Consider the following 25,084-nt stretch of genomic DNA (forward strand, 5'->3'; position numbering starts at 1 on the left):
TTCCATACATGTGGGTCCCATGTGTATAAAATACTGGCGTTTCACTTATGATTGGTTATACGTGTTTTTTTATTATTATTGTGTTTTAATAAAAAAAAAAAGCTAAATTCTTATTTTTATTATTCGACAGTCGTAGCAATTGGCATTAGAGCTTCTACCGTGCAAACCATCTGAGGATGTTAGTCTAAACCCCAACATAATTAACTTTCATTTATTCTCAGAAGAAGCAATTGAGAAAAGTAGGATAGTATAGGACTACCCTAAAATAAATAAAAAGAATATTACATGAGCAGATGCATACAAATAACTTGCAGCCTTTAACATTTAACAAATAATTGCCTAAAAATGCGGCTACTGTCATATATTACATTTAAAGTATTCTGACAGACTAACCACAAACAAATAAACTTGAACCTATCTGGTGTGACAACATGCTGCACCCTGCTACATGTTGCTCCCACAGCGCTATGGGCGCTATACAAAAACCCCATTTGTCGACAGGACATGGAGGGAAAGAAAAAAAAATCAATCAATCAATGGACGTGTAAAATATACATTGATATGCAGAAAATGAAATCATATGCACAGGTTGTAGCAACTGCATCATGGACATGCAGAATGCATGGACAACATGATCATGGAGATCACTCTGAACGTTGTAATAGGAACACAAAACCTGAGTTCTCACGCATCAGAGGCGGAGGATCGATATCAGCTATGTCCACTTGTTGCATTGATTTAGAGATGTCATCCACAGAGAATGGTATGCTGCATTGATTGAGCAAGAAAAAGAGAAGCTGTGATGATCCATACATATGATAACAGAGAAAGAGTTGTAGAAGTATGCAAGTCTGTCGAAAAATCTACCTCGAATCATCATCTAGTAAGAAAGAGCTGCTGACAGCATTGTTTGAATCCTCCGTCATCAGAACTTTCATGCTCGAAATAACCTGTGATGACAGTTTAAAGTGATTTGTTCACCAGAAAGATATAGCAACTGAAAAAATAGGGCAAAAACTGGAATTTGGATAGGATAATTGATACATTATAACAAGCTAGATACTGAGAAATGTGAATCACACTGACATGTCAGTACAACTCAAAACCAATTGGAAAGAGACTTACATCGAAAGAGACACTGTGTGTACCATATTTGTCATCCCAGTACATTGTACTGATCCTGTATAATTGTTGTATGCTAAGCACCTGAAAGAAGCAGTTCACAAGAATAAGAAGCATGTCCAGTCTATGAAGTTTGAAACATGACAAAAATCTAGGATAGAAGTTGGAGGTGCAAAGAAAAGAGTCACAGACCGGGCAAAGGTCTTTTGTTATCTCATTCAAGGTCTTTTTGGGCTTTTGGTGTATGACCTGGATTTCAAAAAAAAAAAAGCGTATTAAGCAACACACACACACACATATTTACAAGAGATATAAAAGAGTTAAAAAAGGAATACATATGAGATAAGATATAAGTCATACCAGGAAGCCAACAGCCTGTCTGATATGCTTCAACTCATCCCAAGCGGAGCCTGCATACTGAATACAAAGCAGATCTTTCAGACAAAATTTCCAAGCAAAAAAAAAAAACCAGATATATTGTAGGAAGAATATTTATGAGGTCATGTTTGATGCTCACCTCTTCAGTAGCATTATAACACCATTGCTCCAACTCAGCCAATCCTGCTTTTACATACTCCCCATTGCTAAATGAACAACACTCACGACGCAAAAGAAGACTGCCAAAATGAATAGAATGTCAAATAACGGCAAAACAGTGCTAAACTGCTAATAGACTCCATTGAGTTGAAATGTATTCAAATCAAACAATTCCAGGCAGAAGATTCAAACAAAATTACCTGTTAAATAGCTGAACATTTATGAAAGAGAATATTTGAGTGAACACTTTGCGGACTAAGAATGGGGGTACCTGTAAAGAAGCAGGTCTATGAGATTGATGATGTTGAAGGAAAAATTTAATTACATTGCCATATTCAAACTTTTAGAACTCACATAATTAGCTCTCAAAGTCTTCAAGTAATTGTTCAGGCTTTTCGCAATGCTTTGCCAGTGAGCAATTAAAGCTTGCTGAGCAATTGCATTTGCCTGAGAACGTCCTTTCACTAAACTTGCCCTGGATGTTCTAGGTGCCTGCATCATTTTGAAAAGATAAATGCTGACATCTACTTATCTATGAAGACAGAGCAATTCAATGAAAGCGAAGAAAGACAATCAAAGATGAAATGTCAATCAGAAAAGATAAAAATTTAAACTACCTTGGATAAAAGAACATGTATTGAACCTGACATATCTGTACATGGTCTCCCAGTATCAACTTTATGTCATAGTATTTATCATTATACTTTTTCCTTTGTTATTGTATTTTAATTGTTAAGGGTTTACTTTTCATGCAAACAAAAACTTCAACTTGAGTATGGTTTGGTATACCCAATGCACATGAAAGCTGAAAATATAACAAGTTTTAGACTGGTTGGCACAAGCCCCTACTGACATCAAATTGTTGCCAGAAAATATATGAAGACATGAGAAATAAGCTCTTTGCACATCATCTGTTCAGTTAACACAACTTACCATTAATTCAACATTCCAGCAAATTCTACTAATATACAAGGATACAAATTATTGCCACAGAAAAAAAAAAGGCGTAACAAAAATTTGCAGCAATTACCTGTATACATAATCCAAGCGAGGGGGAGATCTCTTTCTTCAGATTATCTCTTATCATTCCATATATCTTCTCAAGAAAGGCTGTAAGTTGTTGCTTAAACAGCAATGCTGGATATTTGGCTTCTACTTGCCGTAAGTCATCTAGTCCCAGCATATGACCATTAAGAAAAGAAAATCCCCCACTCTGTGGAGATGCTCGAAGACCCTAGAAAAAAATTTTAAAAGGATGATATAAGAATTTTCTAAAGCCCATATGTAATAAAATGAGAGAAAGTAGATAGAGATGGTTTTGTCACATGCTAGAAGACCATCTACAGCACCTGTTAGAAAAAGTGATCTGTTACAAGTTTAAGGAGCTTGAAGAGCTAGGGCCAGACCAAAAAGGATTTGGGTGGAAGTAATAAGAGATGATTTGAGTGCCCAAAATTTAACGATGGATATGGCACTGAAAAGAATGGAATGACAAAACAGGATTCATGTAGCTGAGCCCATATAGTTGGGACAAGGCAAAGATGATGATAAAATTTTAAAAGGAAGCATAAGTTTTTTTTGGTAGGAATTTTTTTTTAAGGTTATCCAAACGAAATGAACAATTACTTCTTACCTGAGACATCCTACCAAACAAAGAAGCTGATGTTGATCTCCGCCTTTGTGGTGTGAAGCTAGTTGCACCACTTGCTTTAAGTGTGCGTTGGAGGAGCAACAGCAATGTTGATGAATTAGATAACCAGTATGATAGTACATCATTGTTATCCTGGGCCTTCACCAACAAAGAAAACCAAATATCAACAGAAGTGGCATGGTAGCATTAGAGTACAAGAAAACTAGTGACTTAGTACTCATTGGTTTGGTAACAAGATTATAGCAATTATGCAATCAAATTCTCCTAAACCTGGGCCTGATGCTTACAGGATTAAATGATGAGAATGATAATTTACCAACCAAAGTACAGATTTTGAACCTCTAAATTGAAATTTTGAGGTACCTCAATAGCTGAGCCAATTGTCTGAATAATACGGTCAAAAACACTCGTTCTTTCAACTTCAAATGATCTCCAATGAAGGAGGCACTTGTATATGACACAAGCAGAAACAGGCCTTCCACCAGAGAATCCCAGATCTTGTGAAATACATCTAATCAACAGGTCCTGATTCTCCTGCACCAAGAAACCATATGGTGAGAAAGAAGTCCTAAGACGTAAAATAGACCTTCAAAATGAAATCAGGTTATACATTTGACTTCATAAATTTGAACATCCATTACCTGCTGCTTCTCATTAAGTGATTTCTGTGGCTTTTCTTCAGTTTCAGGTTCCCGTGGATTCAATACAGCAAGACTCAAATCCTGAGACAGATAGGAAAGAAAATATATAAGTTATATTTGTCTTCACAAAGCATACCAAAAGCGCCATGTTTTTCTACTTACTGATGCAACCCTTGTTTCTCCATTTAGAATATGTCCATTCTCTGGAGTCCTCTGTCATTAGTAATAGAAATCTCAATATAATTTCATAAAACTACATGTTATGGCCCTACAGAATGTATAATAACTTTTTACACCCTAGATACCTGAATAATGGTTGTTTTCTGCCTTGCCGATAATGCTTTTCCAGTTGGTGAAAAGGCCAGTGCTTGTTGACGAAGTACTTGATTCTCTGACTCTATATTAGAAAGTTTCTCTTCAAGCCTGAACCACAGGAGTAAAACTCAAAAATGTTCAATTGCCCCAGAGAGAGAGAGAGAGCACTCATCCATCCCATTATATTTCGGTAGGTCTTACTTTTGTTCTAAAAACTCATGACATATTTTGTTGTGATTGCACATTCATGTGCACACGCGCATGTGTGTGTGTGTGTGCAAGAGAGAGAGAGAGAGAGAACAGGGATAAGTTTTGCTCATATGAGTAAGCATGTCAGCAGTTCGAAGAATTAGAAAGAGTTGAAAACAAATTGCTGATAAAGATGGAACACGAAATTTATTTCACAGCTCCAGATTACTCATGGAGCAAGATGGAAAAAAAAAAAGGCAAATCTTGCAAATATTAAAAAGATATCAACTTAAAGTTACATGCATATATGACATGTTATGGTAAATCAGGACCTCATTATTGCAATTACTCCCACATGGGCCACAGACAAGGTATGGATTTTGGGAAAAGGAGGTGGGGTGTAAATAGTGGAAGGGACAAGTGTTAAAGAGTTGAGCCAACACAGATGAGCACAAACTAAGTCATTGGTTCTTCAGATGCTAAATGTAACAAAAGGAAAGAACTATAAAATTTCCACAGTTCATTTCTCAAATCATGATAAATACCTCTGGACAGAATCTCGAAGTTGATCCACTTTTCCCTCTGCATCTTCAAGCTTCTTGGTCAGCTCAACATTTTTAGCCTGAGCATCAGCATAGGCTTGCTTGGCCTCCTCTGCTGTCTTCCTTTCTGATGTCAACAAAGCCTGTAGCAATAACAAAAGTTTAGTAAGGCAAATGTGGCCCACATAAGGTTGTCTTCTGGCGGTAATTATAATTTGTTAATTAAGCTCATAAACCAATATCCTACGCCTTCTGAAGGATGAAAGAAACTAATAAAATTTCTAAATGCCACAACTTCCAATGCTTCTATATGAAGAGGATTCAAGGCAAGCTTGTTCAAGTTGAATTTGAGTCAACAAAATGAAGCACTAGAACTCCAAATGCATAAAGGAAATTTATATGAGAAGCTCTTTACCGCTCAAGTTTAATGTACACATAATTAATGTAAACAAGATATTGGGATCCTTTATGTTCTGTCAAAGGATCCAACAACTCGGTTGAGAATTTCATGCATATACTTTCTATACATGGATTCCATGCACAGAAAAGGAAAAAGAAAAAGGGTACAAAAACATATAAAAATAGAGGAATGGAACCTTCTACAATTATACTACTGCAGATTCAAATTACTTCCTGGATTGGATTACTTGATTATATAATAGCTAATGCAGTAGGAGCCAATGCTTGACGAGTCTACCAACTCTTACACTTGTATCTATAACACACATCTATTAAACTCAGTAACTTGTGAGGAGAGTATAATTACTCTTGGAAGGTCTTCCTAATGATAATCCTCAGAAAAAAAATTCATTGGAGGTAATGTAACAATAAGACCATAAGATAGCATAACTCATTCAAGCTTAGCAGCTCTACCTTTAGCTTTTCAACTTCAGCAGTTAATGCATCAACCTTCTCTGTATCTTGAATTATTACTGGTGTCTCCTTAATGACTGGAGGTGCTTCTTCAATAGCTTTCCGAGCTGCCTCTCGTTCTTTGATAACCTTGGCATTTGCCTCTTCTACTTGTATTTGCATGGCATCCAAAGCATCCTGTAGCTTTGAAATTTCAAGGGCCTTTGCCTCCTCTAGATCAGTCTGTAAGTGAATGAAGAGAAGTTGTGTTGTAAATCTATTGTAATAGCATTTGTATGGATAGTCTCCATAGCCACAAAAGCCTCAATTCCATCACTTAAAGATAAGACATCTCTACCCTTAATCGCTTCTCAAACTGCAAGCGCCATGTAAGTTCCTCCACACGTTTTTCTAGTTTGTCTTTCGCTTCTTTTAAGGCCCCTGTTTCTCTTGCAGCCTGAGAATATGAATGGAAGATTACCAATTTGAATGGAAATACATGAATCATTACAACTATGGGCCATGTGGAAAACCACACTAAAGGATCAGATCAAACCATTCTGAGCTTCCTGAGCTCTCTCCTAGCAACTCTTCGTCTCCAACCACATTGAGAAATGAGAGCTGCCTTCTGAAGACTCCTGTAGTATGAATGATCTCTGTGGCAACGCCAGTAAACCTAAGCAACCAACAATTCATGATCATCACCACTAACAACAATTCATCCACTACTCAAATTTAAAAACAATAAAACCCACTTTTGCAACAACTGGAGCGTTAATGTTTGCTTAAAGCATATAATAGCAAGTTTTTTTGTCAAGTTATGTTCAAGTAATTCAGAGCTATTCTACCTGGATAATTATAGCAGCCTTAATTTGCTTGCGTAATCTGAATTCATCCCGTGCAGTCATTGCCCTTAAGCCTGTCTGCAATGTAATTGCAGACAATCGTAGTTTTATGAAGGACTTCCTGGCAATATACCGACGGAAATTCTTCTGTATCTTCACAGCAGCTGCTTCACGTCTCAACTGTTCATACAGTTTACAGGCCATTTTACCTACAAAGGATAGGAACAAAATGATTGTTAAAGTATATAGAAATGTAGTTTAGAGAAGAACATAAAGAAGGCATTTGTTTTTATAGGAAAATAATTTCCTCAGCTATTTGCCACAAAAGAGGCCTCTCAAATGCCTAATCTTGTGTACTGTTAGCAAAACTAATATTGTCATATTTAATGTATATTGATATATCCTGTAGAGAACACTGATGTGGGCCCCACTGCAGTGGTCCCCACTGTGTTCGTAGGACAGCATGTGTAGCTATTTGTTCCAGTTATAGTAGTGTCAGTTTGAGTCAGCTTGTTAATTCAGTTGTTACTTATTTCAGCTTTTATTTACTTTATTTATTATGTAAGTACTAAGGGCAGATGTGTCCTTTCCATTATGTACTAAACATAACCTATAAATAATAAGAAAGTGGCGGCGGCAGATTAGTAAGAATCTGTCCCTCCTTTCAACCATTTGTGTTCTCCTATTTCTCTTCTATTCTCTCACCTTTTCTCTCCTTTTCTTCTGTTTTGTAAACATAAAACCTATTAGGATTCAAGACTGATTACAGTCTTGATCTTCTACTTATCCTATTAACTTAGTAGCAAGTACGAACTCAACAACTTTCAGAATTACAATTTCTGAATGAACATAAGTCAGTCTTCTAGAGTCACACTATCACATCTCATATGAAAATGTAAGATCAACACATCGGTTTATCTTAATTATATAGAAGCAATCTTTAAGTGTTAAGCATTGGATCAGTCACATGATGCTCCAGCTTAGTAAACAAAATGAAATGTTCAATGAGATCAGAAAAAACAACTATTTGTGGGATCATATGTGGTATGAAATGAAACAAAACGAGAAGTACCTCGCCAACGAGATTGCAAATGAATAGCAGCTTTCCTTAAGGAGATGAACTCTTTCCGAGCAATATATGTACAAATTTGTCTTTGAATAGTTCTGGCTGCATTTCCAAGCACCTCTGCTCTTCGTGCATCCAATTCAGCCATCTGACCAGCTCTCAGGAACACCTTTGTCTTGCCTAACTGTCAACACAACCAACCATATAGAACAAGTACAAATGAGAAAACCCTAGTAGCTTGATACATTGTAGATAATTTCTATGCATTCACATTTATGACAAATACTTCTCTAACAAGGAAAAATATAAAAGCACTTAGGATATTGATCAACAAAAGATTTTCAACACAGATGTTGCATATGACCATGAGTAAAACGGCATTAGAAATCATTGTAAGATCTATAGTAACCCTTTGAGTAGTATGAACAAAATCATGAGTTGGCAGGAATGTTGGGATCACCTGATAACCTTTCAATCCTTTTTTCTCTAGTATCATTTGGCATGCAACCTTGTCATCATAACTGTAGAAGAAAAAAGGCCATTTGATTATAAAACAGTGGGGGAAAATCCAGGAAAAATTTTGTACCCACCATATTGAATACATAAATTGAAGAAAGAACTACAAGACTTACTTTCCTTCCAAAACTTCTGGAGCAAGAACACCGAAACGATGAAGAAATTCATAGAATGTCCTTCTAGTAGGATATCCAGCACAGCTTATCCTAATTGCTTCAAGAACACCCTACAAGGATGGTGATATAACCAAAAAGATTTTGCTTAAAGAAAGAAGAAATATTTTATATGAAACAGCAGATAGTAAAGAAGGTAAGTAAAAAAATTTCTTCTTCATATTAAACTTACACCACAACGTAATTGTTGGATGATGTTGAAGTTCTCAAAAATAGCAGGTTTGAGGACATTATTTGGCTTTACACATCTGATGTAGTGAGGTTCTGTTGAACTCAAGGTTTCCATCAAGGATTGAAGTTGTAGCTGCAATTGCAAAAAGTTTTTTGGGTCAAATATTTTCTTGAGATGTTTCAGAGATGCAAGTTGACATATATATTCAATCACTTAGAAAACACAATAGCTTATACATCAGAAAGTCAGCGGACTACAAACAAAGGCACCAAAAAACTCTATGCCCATGAAAGGTTATTGATTGTGTTTTTAATATGGGAATATAAAAAAGGTTAGGAGACCTGATAACTTCTCTTTAAATTCAATTAAAAAGTTAAATAAGCAACTGATAATGGTGGCCCTACTTCTATGTGAATGCAGAGTCAAGGCATTAAAGAAGGTTTTTTGGTTCTAATGTGCCTTGCAGGCTGCAGGAGGATTTGGGAGTTAGTATTTTGAGTATGAGGGAAAAAAACGGGGTGGAGGTGTTGAATTGCATTGGTTGCTTTTGTTTTCTGTCTGTCTTTGGTTTTGAATTTGAACTTTGGGCTTGTCGTTCTATACTCCTTGTATACTCTCTCTCTCTCTCTCTCTCTCTCTCTCTCTCTCTCTCTCTCTCTCTATATATATATATATATATATATATATATATATCAATCAATCAATCAAACAAGTGGGAGAGTAAGTGAGAAGGAGTGAAAGGTTCACATATTTTATGTCAATTCAAACCACATTAGCATCCAAAAAACAAGACGATCAATTTGACAAACTATTTTTTTATAATAAAATAAAATTTCATAAAAGAGAAAAAAGAAGACAAAAGAAAGATGATAAGATATCACCTGAGAGAGAGAGAGAGAGAGAGAGAGAGACCCACCTTACAACACCGAAATTTAACATGACTCTAAGAACAGACTACCACAACAAACCAGACCTAATTAAAAACCAAAGAAGATCCCTCGAAATTTGACAAGCTATTAGATGCACTCTTATTGTCATTGGTAATTGAAAGAGTTGAATTTGGCATGTATTTAATTCAATGAACGTCTGAGGCCATGTACTTGATAAAACCAGATTGAAAGTACAGTTGTTGTCCATCTACTTGACATGAAAAATTGATGGTGATAATTAGATGCAAGGACAAGTAGAGGGTTGTTACTGAATACTGATATATGGCATAAACAGCATCACTGAGATAAAATAAGACCACTATCCATAAGATGACATTTAAAAGCACATGCGATTGGGTTTCACAAAGTTGAGAAGGAAATGAAAACGATATATGAAGAAAGGCAAAATAGAAGAACAAGAAGAAGAAGAAAGGAAGAAGAATAGGCTTGTATATGGCAGACAATTAGACAAGACTTTCCAAAATACTATAAAAGGAGAAAGATGAAGTTAAAGCTGGTATTGTGACTCGGAAAATTTGTCCAGTGCCATGGCAGACTGGCAGAGCCATGCATAGAAGACCACATAGAAATAGCCCAAGCAATTGTTTTCCTTCTTTAGGTGTTAAGACCAAAAAATTTAGAAGGGAATTTTGTATTGGGGAATGATTCCCTAGGAGGGGAATTTTTAATAAAGGAAAAGGAGGGGGGGGGGGGGGGGCAGCTTTGGGTTATATAACTTTGTACAACATTCTTTATATACTATTCTATTAATAAAATGGGAAATTTAGAGTTCAGTCTGCCTCAGGGATTTTTATTAGGTTTTACCCTCTCCCCCCTTAAATTTTGATTCACTCCCCCATGGCCCTTGCAAGGATGCTTTGGGTTATATCACTTTGTACAACATTCTTTATATACTATTATCTTAATAAAATGGGAAATTTAGAATTCAGTCCACCTCAGGGATTTTTATTAGGCTTTACCCCCCCCCTTGAATTTTGTTTCATTCCCCCACCTGTTACAGTTCCAACTGTACTATAGTTTATGGGTGGACTGAACAATAAAAACCCCTAATAAAATTTAGAATGTATAATGAACTATACTTTTGTCACTGTTATTAGCAGACAGGTTTTAGAAAGAAAAATGAGAAAGTGACATGTCCATACATATTTAAATTGTATAATTAGTTTGACAATAGGCCCTAATTATGTCATGATTGTAGGTCACACTTTGAAAAGGTGCAAAGATACAAAGCTCATAAAACTTAAGTGTGGAACTGCTGCTCCATCACAGCTGATAGTTCCACCAATCAAATGCAAGGGCCTTTTTATCTTTATAGATAACAGTAAAAAAGCAGAACAGAATGGTGAAAAAAGAATTCATGTAACCAACCCCATATAGTTGGGATAAGGTTTGGATGATGATGATAATGATTTACATGCAAGCTTCACTTCTAGTCCCTCAAAACAGTTGTTCCTGGTTTACCCCTTGTTTTGCAAGGTCATCAGCTAAGAATCTGTTTGGTTTGCAGGAATAGGAGTCCAGAATCAGAGTTGGAATGGGTCATTCTGATTCCAACTATTTGGTTGGGCAGAATCCCATTCCCATTTCCACTAGAATGGCACTCCCCCATTTGAGGGAATGGCCATCCCCCCATCCCTTGGGAATGAAATCCCATTTCAGCTAAATCCAATTCCAATTCCAGTTTGACCCAAACAGACTATGCGAATAGACCATTCCAATTCTGAGCTGTAGGGATTCCTTGTCCTGCAAGCTTTATTAATTATAACTGAAACATGTAAGCGCTAATTTGTGTATGCTAATTGTTCCATCTGAAAGAAGTAAAAGCAGGAAGAAAGTGAACCAAGAGTACCTTGAATCGTGATCCAATGGAAGAAAACTTAGATGATTTTGATGATTCCTCTGGAAGTGGAGGAAATAAAGCCGCCACAAATGAGCACTTTGAAGCAGTCAATAAATCTTGATGTTCTGCCACCACATAATCTCGGTTTTTTTCAAGAAAATAATCAGCTTGATATGCTACCTGCAAAATGTTAGAAGGTTCAGGAAAATTTGCAATTCCCGTATCACATAAAGAGAAAGTTAATTATATAATTACCTCTCCTGCATAATGACTTATGGTGAAATCAGTACGAGAAAGCTTTGGCTTGATAAAACGCTTGTTATTCTTAAATGTCTGGTACAACTTTTGGGCAAATGTTTCATGTGTAGACTTAGGAAACATGCTGCATGAAGCAATTAAATAGACATAAGTCTAAGAAGAAGCCCTCCCATCCATCAAAGGATGCAAGCTATCATATATATGAATAATACTTCTACATGCTACCAAGAAAGAACCATTAACAAAGTAGAGTGGAGTAATGGAATAATAACTGCATACCAAGCTTCATCTAGAAGTGCTATTATCCCTCCAGGTTTCTGCACAAGTATGGAACTTATCAGTTTTCATGGTCAGAATGCAACAGTATAAGTTTCAAAATATGACGAACTTGTATATTTTCATATATGGAGAATATAATTGCATATCCCACAAGTATGTTGTTGTGTATTATATATCACATAGTTAATACCTTCTCAATCAGATCCAAAACATCTTGGTTATCAACAAACTCTATGTAGCTCCAATTGATTTCCTCCTTGGTGTATTCTTCTTGTTCCATTTTAAAGACATGCTACAAACAGAAAACCACAATAAATAAATTTAATAAAGCAAACAACAAGCAATCTCCAAATAAATAAACTGACTACGCAAGCTAACCTGGTTGAAATGTTGTTGCAGCTTCTCATTTGTAAAGTTGATACAGAACTGCTCAAAACTGTTTTACATGAAATGACAAGCATGTCAAAAACCAACCAAGTTTTCTTATTTTGACAATTGTTTAGCATCAAAGATTTTTTTTCAAAATGAATTTCCATCTAATGCCTTACCTATTGCACTTAAAACTTTCAAAACCATAAATATCAAGAACTCCAATTAATGACTTTGAGTTTGGATCCTGCCCAATCGAAATGTTGATTTTCTCCACAATCCTGTAAAAATATATAAACTTGTCATATAACCTAAAAACATTCTAAGAAACCACTTTGCAAGACTAAGCCCATAAGCTTGTGTCCAAGATGAGAGAATAGGAGGGAGTATTATTTAAGCTCTTACCAATCAAATAGACGTGAATATATTGTTTTAGCTAAAGCATCTCTGCTACCCAATGCAGCCACGGGATCAAGAGTTCTTGTAATAACTTCTTCAGGTGTCACCATGACACGCTTTATAAGAGCATCCTCCAAGCTCTGGGCATCACACCTGTTAGGCAACATAGGTTAGTAGAAACATTATTTTCTTTATCATTCAAAAATCAAGAGGCTTTATTAGAAAACTAAGTATAGGTAAAAATAGCTAAAATATACTCCTCTTTATGAGTAAGAAACTGAGTCATCTGCCCAGCCACCCTTGGTTCCTCACAGGAAGGGTAGAACCCCAAAGTAACATAATCAAACAACCAAGAAAACAAAACAGGCAAATATTTCAAATACAGATATGGAATGGATTGGATGTACTTCAGAAGTTCAGCTGTCATTTTAAGATGGAATCTAGACTTTTCATCCTTCACAACAGAGGAATCAATCTCCTTTCCTTTAGCAAAATTGATATTACCAAGGTGAAGAATTGCTGCCACAACCCTAAAAATTGCCTCCTGTAGAAAATATTTAAGATCAGGAATCTGATCAAACCATCAAAAGGGGTCCAAACAATTTTCTCTTGGAACTTAGAATCACTGGGAAGGCTCACCTGTTCTTGCTCGCTAATTCCAACAATGTCCATAGCCCTTCTAGTTGCTAGATATTCATGGGCATCATTTACTCCATCCAACACATAGCAATTGGATTGATTCAAGTAATGGAACGATTTAGGGCTTCCCAATTTATATTTCTCTGTATCCTGCAAACTTAAATTGCAACCTTAGCATGTTGACAAATAACCTTTGCAACTATAAAAACTGTATTGGAATATATTAAAGCAAAATGGACAATAGCATGAACTCAAAATAAAAAAAGTTAAAATGTATATACCTCAGGTGGTGCTGCACAAAGCATGTAAAAGCAATGGTAGTTTCTCTCAGGATCTGATATTTGGCAAACACGGGATCTTTCAAGAAGATAGGTTCTAATGGCTGCCCCAGAAATTCTCCCATTCTTGTCAAATTGTATCTCAACAAATTTACCAAAACGACTTCAAAGTAATACCACAATGAACATAAAGAGAAAATATGATTAATCTTTGAACAAGATAAGCTATAAATTAAACAAAATAAAATGCAAAAAGAAATAATTGTAAGATAGTTTATCAAGAAAGAACATATAGGCTAGTCTAGACTCTGGATAGAAATACAGTGAAAATTCTTATAGAGGTGTGCCTTATATTATAATATCACTCCAAGCTTGCTAAGTTAGCTTGAGGGCTTTTGGCTGCACATTGGATATCAGCTTCAAGGTTCCCACTTTGCAACATACTTTTCTAAACCCAGATTTACAAGCCATTTTTTTTTCTTTTCTTTCCATTTTTGATAGATAATGTGAACACATTTCATTGATAAAAATAAATATATATTGATGAAGAGAAAACAAGCTTTCTCTTCCCCTTTAAGATATAATTATGATACAATTACAACTTGGCTCAAAAATTCACCCCTTGTTTAACCAGATTATTGGCCAAAGCATTACCTGTTCTTTGAACCCATTGCACTTGCACCAGCATTCCTCTAGTTAACTATTTAAGCTTCTTGATCTCATTCCTAAACCTCCACAGAACTTCTTCCTTGTTCCTCAACCAGCCCACCACCACCTTAGAGTCCCCTTCTACCACCACCTTTCCAATCTTCATATCTCTTGCCTTTTGTACTCCTTGAATCATAGCCAACCATTCTGCCCTTAGAGAGTTCCCTTCCTATTTACAGGCCGTTTCTAGGACACGCACAGCCTGATTTTTTTTTTTTATTAGTAAATGACAAGAATTTTTTTAAAAGAAAAGAAGTTACAAAAAGAGGACGATAAGACAGCACCCGAGAACAAAGAAAACCAAACAAAACAAAAGAGCCATCTAACAAACTAGATAACAGGCTCTGCATTACATATTTGATATCCCAGGACCTCTTCTAACCCACTCCCAAAATCCTCCTTTTTTAATTGACTGACAAACTGCCTAAACAAGACTGGTTTATGATCTGACATTAGAAAAAGCAGGGCTTCTTGAATCAGATTTCCTACATGTTCCTCCCAGTCCCCAGAATACAAACATCTGTCAAGTCTTCTTATCTTGCCCATTCCTCCATGTGAACCTACAGCCATTCAATGGTGGATCAATTAAGCCATTTCTTTGGATGAAATTACTGAACCTCCTCATTGTCACACTCTCCTCTCCATCCCTCCCCCCCCCCAACCTTAACCTTCTTACTACATTGAACCCCATCCCCTTCTTACCTCTTCCAGCTCTTCCCACAACTCCCCTCTCTCTCCTTCTGTTTGGCCCATACACACAAGATAACCCCACTGCCACCCTCCCTCCATCATCTGAAAACATATCGATATGGTAAACTTCCCTTTCTTTTCCCCTATCTTCCTCATGCTGCTTGGGTCCCACAAAACCACCATACCCCCTGACTGACCCACTGCATCCACCTCAGCCCATTCTCCTCTATCTGACCCTCATATCTCATTTTTCAACCTTAAATCAAAAGATTCCAATTTTGCTTCCTGCGACAATACAGCATCCAGATTGTGTTTTCTCAGAAGATTCTTGACCACCTCTCTCCTCTTCCCATCTCTTAGACCCCTTACATTCCAAGATAGAAGCTTCATTTCCACAGCTCCCCTCTCCCCCTCTATCTGCCCTTCTATTCCTCTTCCGTCAGCCCTGCGTGTCTCCCCTCCCCCTCTTCCCCTCCTTCAGCAACTCCCCTGTTATCTCTTCCTTCTTGTTTCTCCCTTATAGACCTCTCGTACTGATCAATAGCTTTTCTCGCCACTTCTTCTCCCCCTAGAAAAAACAGACCCAAGGCTCTTTACCTACCTGGCTACCTCTATCTACCTTTCTACTAGCTCTTTGATACCCACCTTTCTCTTACCCACTGATGTCTCCTTCCTCTCTACCACCTTCTCTCTTTCTTCCTGATTGTTTTCTGCCTCGTCCCTCAGCTCCCTCCTTCCCCTGCTTCCTCTCCCCAAGCTTCTTTGTTTTTTTTCTTTCTATTATAGAGTCTACTTGTTTCCTCCACCCCCCCCCCCTTTTCTTTTTGTAAACAGCCCCAGCATTACCCCAAAACAGAGGTGGGGCAGAGAAAGGAGATGCTCCACGAGAGAAGAACGACGAGGGAAAGAGCAGGGAGATAGGCCTTCCTCGTTGAGCTCACTCACTTCCTGCCAACTAAAAACATCTTCAAATCTACCTGGAACTACCTCGATCCCTACCAGAGGCAGAGCTTTGTCATTCGAAGTTACAGACGCCTCCACTTCATCCTCTTTGCCTTCGTCTACTGTCTCCACCCCAACTTCTTCCTCCCTTACTCCAGAAACAGTTGTAACCTTTGTTACAATTGTCTCTGGAGCATGATTGTCATTCACTAGAGACTTCTTTCTTCTTGGTGCTGCAGAGATCTCTCCCTCTTCACTCTTGGCTGTGTCTGTTTGAAGGAGCTTCGGTTTCCCTCCCTCCCAAACCATAATCTTCTCACCCCCTTTATATCTCGTAACAACCCAGATCCAACCCTCACTGTTGGACAATTTCCACTTCCTGCTCTGAGAGGCTGTTGAAGCCTGTTCTCCCTTCCTCGAAGACAAAAGGGAAGTTCCTGTAAGACCCCTAAAATTCTTGTCTTTTTTGCCCCTCCTCTTCTTTTACACTCCACCAATAACCTGCTAAAGCAGTTGTCCCTTCTCCTTCTTCCTTGGTTGACACAACCAGTTGTAACCGCTTTTCTATTTACCAATGTATTTTCTTTTTATCTTTTCCTGTACATCTGGTTTTTTATTACTTCAATAAAGTTTTTCATCACTGGTTTAAATAATCAAAAGTAAAAACGAAAAAAAAACAGTGAAACATAACTTCCTACTAGGACATGCTCCAGAGGAAATAAATTCTCACCTTGAGTTGTTATTCCTAACAGTTTTAGCATTGCCAAATGCTTCCAAAACTGGGTTTGACTGCAATTCATCAACAACCAAACACAACTTGGTCATCAATGCAAAATCTTTTAATTCCAACAAAAAAGAAAGACAAATAAAATGAATTTCAGAAAAGAAAATTCACAAATTTAAAGGTACAAGACAAGCAAGATAACTTCATCTTACTTCAAGAACTTGTTGTTCAACAGTTCTTCCTTCTATTCCAGATCGCCCACCCAAGTATGCAAGATATCTCATAAGCATCTTTGTGGTCTCAGTTTTACCAGCACCACTTTCTCCACTAACCAAAATAGAGTTGCTCTTCCCTTCATTGATCATTGCCCTATATTCTTATGAAAACCCACGTATGAATACAAGTATTACCCAAAAGAATGTGATATTTGAGAGAAGTAAGAGTCACCTGTATGCAACATCTGCAACAGCAAAAACGTGAGGGCTTAGTTCCCCAAATGCTGCTCCTTTATATTGTTCCATCATATGAGTATCATAAAGATGAGGTAATCTTTGAAATGGATTTATTGCAATTAGAATGTTGCCGGTGTATGTCTGCAAGGTAAGAAAAATAATGTTAGCATATCATATAAACTATTTACAACTTGCCCATTCTATTTCATTCGAAATCTTCTTTTTTTTCTAGAAAGATGGTAAGGTATCATATTATATTAGAAGAAACAAAAGCTCATGCGCAACAAGATGCTGTATGAGAGCTTTCTCATATTATATTGAAAGTAAGAAATTATTTAATGAGACTCACATAGATTTCATTAAGTTCATATCTAGTAGCCAAGTTTTGAAGGACACCAGGCTCATGCAAATATGAAAGCTTTGTCATATCATCTACCCCTCCAGGTGGAGCCTCTGTATCCTTTGGAAACACTTTAGATATATTGGCAACAACCTGCACACATTCAGCCACTTGATCAGATCACTGAACCATATTTACAGAGAAAATAGCAAGATTAAAATGTAATAATATGTTTAGACAGCCATTTTCCTAGATTCTTTTATAATAACAGGAAATTTTCATTAAAATAAAAAATTAAGAAAAAAAACATCGTTACAAACAGTCTAGTGTTGAGAGGACACTTGAGGCCAATTACAGAAAATTCTCAGGATTACATTCATGAATTTCAATAACATTCCAAAAATTAGACCCTAAGTCTGAAGCATTCACTTGAGAAAATTCAGGTAAAATGATCACCCAATCAGTGACAGCCCTTCCAATAGATGCCACAATCTTCTCTAACTCCCATGCATATCTTCAAACACTCTCCTGTTTCTTTCCCTCCAGATGGACCAGCAGACAGCAAATGGTAAGCAACTCCACACTATTTTAGCTTTCTTGCTTCCCCTAAATGACGGCCACTTAAAGAAGATTTCAGCAGGAGACCTGAGGAGTAGGCCTGTCAATGATACCTGAAAATTCGAGGCCCAATCCCACATCTGGTCCAATTATCACAGATTTGGATGATGAGTTTATGTAAACAGAACATATTCGGATTTTGCAATCTGCATCCAATTAATAATCAGATCGGATCAGTTTCGGATTTGAATCCATGTGATCCGATTCAAATCCGAATCCAATTATATTATAATAATCATTAATTTTAGTATATGATTTTTATATTATTACATTTAAAACTATAAAATATATTTTTATATATTATATTTTATATGAATTTATATATATATGATAAACTCAGCATGTTGTAATTACATAATTACATTAATTTATTATATATAAAATTTGAAAAGTAATTAACTTTTTAATGTTTTGCATTTTAAAACACTAAAGAGGAGTCAGATTAAATCTGAATCCTGTCCGAGTCCATTAGGATTCAAATTCTAATACGAGATCTTCAAATCTAACCGGATTTGGATGCAAGATTCAATAATCAGATTGGATTCAGACTTTTTTAATCCGATCAGAATCCGATCCGTTTACATCCCTACTGGGGAGAAACAATTGCATGCTGAACAGATCTGAATAACATTTCCAGCAAAGTCCAGCCAACTGCCAACCTGCAGGAGAAGAACAAATGGAAAACTGATTCCTCACTCTCCCTGCACATCAGGCAGATACTTGCCATACAAAAGCCTCTAGACTTAAGATGATCTATGGTAAGGACACCATCCATAGCCACCAACCATGTGACTACTTCTACCCTAGGTGGGGCCGGATTACCCCACACACCTTCACATCTTTCTTCACCCTTGCCAATTTTCTTGCAAGAGGATGGTTGGGAGATAATATCTGTTAGAGGGGGGCACTCAGGTCTGGAGGCTCAGTTATGAGATTAATTTCTCTTTTAATAGTCTTCAGTTATGAGACTATTTGGTACATCTTATTCATTGTTTTGATAGTCTGTCAGCTAGTTATTGTGGCTTGTGTAGTTGCCCCACACAGCCCATTTTTTCAGTATGTGGCAATTTTACCTTTAACCAATTAAGAAGAAAAAATATCTTTGATCAGATTCAAGAAAACTTAGGCTTAATCCCTACTGTGGTTAGTTGCATAAATTCTGTCTCACTGTTGTGCTCTATCATTTATACTTCATTCCATATTTTCTTTGGTCCTTCCCTTGCTCTTTTATAGGCTTTACTTATGCCAAATCATGCCTTTTTATTGGTGCAATCATTGGATATCTAAGCACATGAACTAACCATCTCAATTCACTTTCCCTCATCTTGTCACCAATTGGTTCTACTCCTAAGTCCTCGGATGTGTCTGTTCCCAATTCTATCCTTTGTCGTCTTGTGATTCATCCATCTAAGAAGTTTTTTTGGACATGTTTCTTGATTGCCCAACACTTCAATCTCTATAATATTCTAATCTTACATCCACCTTATAAAATTTTCTTGTCAGCCTCATTGGCCTATACATGTTACACAGGACACTGGACACACCTCTTAACTTCAACAACTTTGTTCTAATTCTAGTAATATGATAAAAAGATCGTATTCAAGCAGAAAAGTGCTTCAAAATGATTAAATGGATATTGAAGTGAATTTGGATGTGGAAAAACTGAACAAGTTATAATCTAGACAAGAATAAAGACTATAAAACATTGATGTAATGGCCTTTTTCATAACATTGAGGTAAACTTAGGTTCTGGTAAAAAATTAATCAGCCTGTGATCTAGATAATGTAGAGAGAATGGGCCGAATGGGCCATAGGATGCTTTTATTTGTTTATGTTTTTGTTTATGTCGTTAATGGGCCTTTTTTATGTTATGCTTATTTAAGTTAATCACCCAATTAAGGGCCTCTCTGTAAATATCAAAACTTGTAAATTATGTTTTAATGAAAAGGATTAGGGAAGAGAGAACATTTGAAAGTCTTCTCTCTAAACCCTATTTGCCACCAACTTCTTCTTCTCTCCTCTCCTTTTCTCTTTATGCTGATATCTAACAAATTTTCACAACTTTTAAATCAGTCATTTCATTCCTTAGGACTTTTTTCCTTCTTGGTATCAGAGTGGGCTCTCTTTTTCTTTTTGTCTCTCTTTTTTCCCATACACAATGTGTATGGACAGCTGAATTGAATGAGTGATTGAAGAAACTTCAATGGATTTTTGGAGAAAATGATGCTATCTTGGTCATCATTCTGACAGTCCCTGGAGTTTTTTGCCCAAAACCTTAATCAACTGGAGAATTCTGTTTGTGGGCCCCACAGGGAGCTTCATCTTGGCGCTCAATGATTGAAGGGGTCCTTTCTCTTTTTCTTGAAGATCGATTCAAGTCTTGTGGTGTTTTGCAAAGCCTACAGGGAGCCAGCTGCTGTTTTCTGATTTCTCCTGGGTTCTGGGTGAGATGCAGCTGGCAAATTCGACTTCATAGAGGTTGGTACTTGGTGTCTATTTTTTCCTGTCTTCCTTGCTTGTCATTGAAAGCTATTTGAAGTTCTGTTGGAGTTGTTTGAGGAAGATGGATATCTAGGAAGTTGAAAACAAGTGTGGGGTGAATCCGGACAAGTTCTAGGAGCTCCCGTTGACCCTCTATTGGCTGTGACCACAGTCAAACTGGATCGAACCAACTATCTACCATGGTCCTAGTCAGTAAAAATTCATGTTTGCAACAGAGGCAAGTGGGAGTATATCTCCGGGAGCAAGAAAGCTCCTCCGGAAGATGACTCATCTTATGAAAAATGGATGCAAGAGAAATATACTGTCATTGGATGGTTAGTGAACTCAATGCAACCACAAATCAGTCAACATTATTTATGGATGAATTCAGCCAAGGAAATATGGGATAGTGTGGCTGAAACTTATTCACAAAAAACTGAATGTGGCCAGGGCATATAAGTTAAGGAGTGATGTGAATAATTTAAGACAGGGGGAGAGACCTTTGGCCATTTACTTCTAAATGTTGAAATCTTTGTGGCAAGAGATAGACCTAATGGAAATTGATATCTTGGAAAGTACTAATGATGATGAAACTTACAAGAAATTAGTTGAGAGAAACAGGGTATTTGAATTCTTGATAGGGCTGAATCCCGAGTTTGACATCACTAGACAGAATATCTTAGCCAAGGATAATGCATCATTGTCTCAAGCCTATGTCACGGTGAGTAGTGAAGAGAACAGGAGGCTGGTCCAGGTTCAAGGGACCATCCCAAGTGACCATTTTGCCAATATAGGTCTAAAACCGAAGGTGACTACAGGCAGTTCAAGTGGTTCAGGAAAAAGGGAAGTTGTGTGTGAGTACTTAACCAAAACATACAAAAGATAAATGTTGGAAACTGCACCCGAAACTCCTTCCACCTCGTTTCCAAAAGAAGGTTGATAATGTGAAGATAGGAAGTGCCAACATAGCCACTGTTCCAGATAATGACAGGTGCATATTGGTAATATGAATCTCATATTAAAAATAAAAATGAGAGGCAAACTAAAAATCAAAATGGAAGTAAATACCTTTTTCCCATTTGTAGTGGTAATATGAATCTCATGACCATTGATTCGTGAAACTTCTCCATCAATCCAAGCCAATACAGGATCTTCAACCCATACATGAGAACCAACAACAATATTAACTGGTGCTGCCTGCAAAAGCAACCAAATTTTCAAGAAACAATTAAAGGTGCTCCACAATAATTACATAAACTAAAGATAGAGGACCAAACCCTAAAAGTTCTACATGTGAACAATCAAAATGTACACAGAGGAGGGGGAGGCAATTTCTTATCTGATCCAAAAAAAATCTGAAAGTGGAATGAAGGGAAAAAGTTTAATTGCTTTTGCAAATCAATAACGTATTGAGCCCTAACACGCTCTAGAAACTACCACCTGCCACACTAATAATAGAGAACACCCACAGTGCTGCACTGCCACCAAAGTGAATCCCTTGAGGCTCACCCTGACCTAAAATTTAAACAGGTCTAAGAAAAATTCATTTCTGGTTGGCCTTTTTGCTAACTAAACAGGATTTGTAGACATTTTGCCAGATGAAATCCAGAAAAATCTACATTTTTGCCTCATTCAGGTTAACATATTCAACCCAATAATGACCAGTAAGGTTTTAGTTCAGCATTTTTAACATGAACCATTCAGCATCCATAAGAAGAAGCAATATGTTGGAAGTTGAAGGGGCTAGTAGGGCTAGGAGCAAACCAAAAATGATATGAGTTGAAGTAGTAAAAATGATTTAAGCACTCATATTTTAATAACGGGTATGGAACTAAACAGAATGGAATGGAAAGATGGGATTCGTGTAGTCAACCCCATATGATGATGACGATAATGGTTCTTAACCTGAATTATTGCTAACCCTAACCATAGTGATCAAAATCTTATGATTTAAAATACAATCCATGATTCAAATCATGAATTCCAAGGATTCCTATTTGAATTATTTTTCTGAATATATATATATATATGTGTGTGTGTGTGTGTGTGTGTGTGTGTCTTAGTTCTCTACTTATTTCTTTTCTTTTTTTTTATTTAAAACCTTTAAACAGTAAAACTTGTTTATTATCTAAAAACCTGTTTAATGACATCTTTGAGTTTATTTCCCATCATATTTGTGTGTTAATTGACATTCAAGACAAACCTGATTATATATTCCCAAGTTCTGAAGTAAAAGCAGTAAACTTATATGATTCACAGTTCAATTCAAGCTTCGCTATGATTTACAATACAATTACAATATACAGAACATTAACTAATCACAAGCCCGAAACACCTTGCAAGCACTATTGCAGTAAGCATCATCCCCTGCAGCACCTTTACCACCACAAACATTGTTGTCACCATCTCTGCAGTATCATCAACTTTTTCAACAGGCCCCTCAGTTTTGTTATTGTTGTTGTAGTTCAAATTGTCACTACTACTACTACACATGCACCAAAATGCTACAAGTATGGAGTTTTTTCATTTATCATGTCAGAAGTTTCATTCTTTATTGTGCATCCCATGAGTTATTTTCCAGTATGTAGACAAAATCAACATAGCTAGCTAAACAGCCCACCATTTTATTGGCTTCTTAGATCTTCAATCCGTTTTGAGCTGTGGGGATACTTTTCAATTAGCTTCTGGGATTGTAATTTCATTTTGTTAAATGACAGAGCTGTTTTCTGTTGTATGTATTTCTTATTGAAATGGGGTGTTAGCTCATCACCCCATTTGGCATTGTAGTCCTCCTCTATTTTTAACAGAACTTTACTTTGATTTACCAACAAAAAGATTGTTCCATGATGAAACTTAACTGGAATAGCTTACATGTAACAGGCACCCTGAAAATATACATAAGCATGGATACATACATAAGCACGTCCATGTCTATATGTGTGTATGCACTCTGTCATACTCTTCAAGTAGTTCATACCTCATACTCTTCAATGAGTCAATTAATTATAAAACTTGAATCCATGTTCATGTGCAACCCATTAGTAATTAAAAATTAACATTAAGGAAATTTGGTTTGTTATGGCTTGCAACTGATCTCCAGTGTATTCTTACTTCATACAATACTAACACTTTTTTTCAATATAGCACCCGTGACTTTTCCTCCTGGTTTATGCCCCACTACCCCTACCTTCAATCCATCTTATCAATTTCTCTTTTTTTTTTTTTTGGGAATAAATCGTCTTACAAAGCAGCTCTTTAGCTTTCCATAAATCATTCTTTGCACAAATATAGCATCCAAACACGATAAGAACACGGGCATGCAAAGGGAACGGTGAATACTTTATTTCCCCACAATATCCTTACTTTCCACATGAACCCACACAAACACCACTAAAAAAACAAAGAGCAACAATATTTCAACATTCCCTGCAACAATGACAAACTCTGATAGAGCCCGCAGTTCATCTACATAGACTTCACGTTTCTTCTTTCTTCTTTCTTCTTTCTTCTTCTTCTTTCTTATTTCTTCTTTCTTCTTTTTCTAATAAGAGGCAATATCAATTTCGTCCAGTTCAAAACCTTAAAGCTTGTACGTTGGAGATGAGCATGGATTACTTACCACCAAGGTTCAAGTAATATACCCATCCTGACAACAGTTGACCTTAACAACACAGAATCCGGTTCCAATTTCAGTGTTTCACAACAAAATTCAAATTACACAAAACAATTCAAAACAACTAGTTACTTGTTCAACCAACTTGTTCCAAAAATGCATACCGAAATAAAAAACAAAATATCAAGACATAACTCTCAGAAAGCAAATCAATGATTACATAAACAACAAAAGAGGAAGAACTGAAAAGAAGAAAACTGAGTAAGATTCATCTTTTGTTAAAATACCATTGACGACTTTAAGGATTCGATCTCCTTCTCTAACACATCCGAAAGGATAACTGATGAACAGGCAAGGTAGACCGAAATTCAGTAACTCGGATCGGGGACAAGAGAATTATAGCTTCGGAATCTCCGCGGCCGTTTCAAGAAGATCGAGGTAATTTACGAAGCGGAAATTTTTCCCCTTTCTTTCTATTTCAGAATTGTTTTTTCCTCTCTTTCTCTCTCCCCCGAGTACTGAAAGTCGTAGAGTTTATAAATACGAAATCAAATATAACCTTCGAATTTTTCTCTCTCTAAGCTCGTTCGCTCAATATCTTTCTCCCTCTACTGTTCTCTCTCTCTTTCTCTCTCTCTCTCTCTCTCTCTAAACTTGTCTGGTCAGCTGGAAAGGCTGGTGGGACATTCGTGGTCTCCCAACCAGCTTCTAAGCGCCTCTCCTCTTCCGCACCAGCTTCTAAAAGACGACATGAGCGAGTAATTATTCACTATTTTCTGAATCTGGGCTTTCGTTTATCCTTAATTACAAAATCACCATTCCCTCCTTTTTCATAACTTCCTGAGCATTATAGATACTGTCTTTGGGTTCCTGAGTTTACCTC

General features: G+C 36.8%; 1 protein-coding gene across 4 annotated transcripts; it reads right to left on the reverse strand.

Annotated features, from left to right (window-relative positions):
- Window positions 1–294: 294 nt before the first annotated feature.
- LOC148842259 (myosin-17-like) lies at window positions 295–24,934 on the reverse strand. Of its 4 annotated transcripts, none has more exons than XM_088958278.1 (40): window positions 24,489–24,714; window positions 21,657–21,785; window positions 21,491–21,560; window positions 17,499–17,642; window positions 17,145–17,290; window positions 16,910–17,066; window positions 16,704–16,762; window positions 13,637–13,796; window positions 13,356–13,505; window positions 13,124–13,260; window positions 12,723–12,869; window positions 12,497–12,598; window positions 12,327–12,384; window positions 12,139–12,240; window positions 11,949–11,986; window positions 11,667–11,793; window positions 11,421–11,591; window positions 8,622–8,753; window positions 8,393–8,502; window positions 8,221–8,281; window positions 7,767–7,944; window positions 6,698–6,903; window positions 6,406–6,525; window positions 6,208–6,306; window positions 5,871–6,092; window positions 5,001–5,140; window positions 4,257–4,374; window positions 4,114–4,164; window positions 3,952–4,032; window positions 3,674–3,844; window positions 3,293–3,448; window positions 2,690–2,893; window positions 2,014–2,151; window positions 1,860–1,930; window positions 1,640–1,739; window positions 1,483–1,539; window positions 1,315–1,371; window positions 1,126–1,206; window positions 868–950; window positions 295–768 (listed from the first exon to the last, which is right to left on the reverse strand). In XM_088958278.1, exons 2-40 carry the CDS (start codon window positions 21,752–21,754, stop codon window positions 645–647), a joined length of 4,626 nt encoding a protein of 1,541 aa, XP_088814404.1. In that variant the 5' UTR covers window positions 21,755–21,785; window positions 24,489–24,714; the 3' UTR covers window positions 295–644. The 4 variants fall into 4 exon arrangements, with proteins under 4 accessions (XP_088814404.1, XP_088814403.1, XP_088814405.1 ...); XM_088958277.1 differs by having other exon boundaries at window positions 21,456–21,560; window positions 24,489–24,628; XM_088958279.1 differs by lacking the exon at window positions 21,491–21,560 and having other exon boundaries at window positions 24,489–24,934.
- Between the last annotated feature and the right edge of the window lie 150 nt (window positions 24,935–25,084).

The sequence above is a fragment of the Nelumbo lutea genome, chromosome 8 (genome assembly GCF_056320005.1).
Source record: "Nelumbo lutea isolate HS-2025 chromosome 8, American lotus-T2T, whole genome shotgun sequence".
NCBI classification, from domain to species: domain Eukaryota; kingdom Viridiplantae; phylum Streptophyta; class Magnoliopsida; order Proteales; family Nelumbonaceae; genus Nelumbo; species Nelumbo lutea.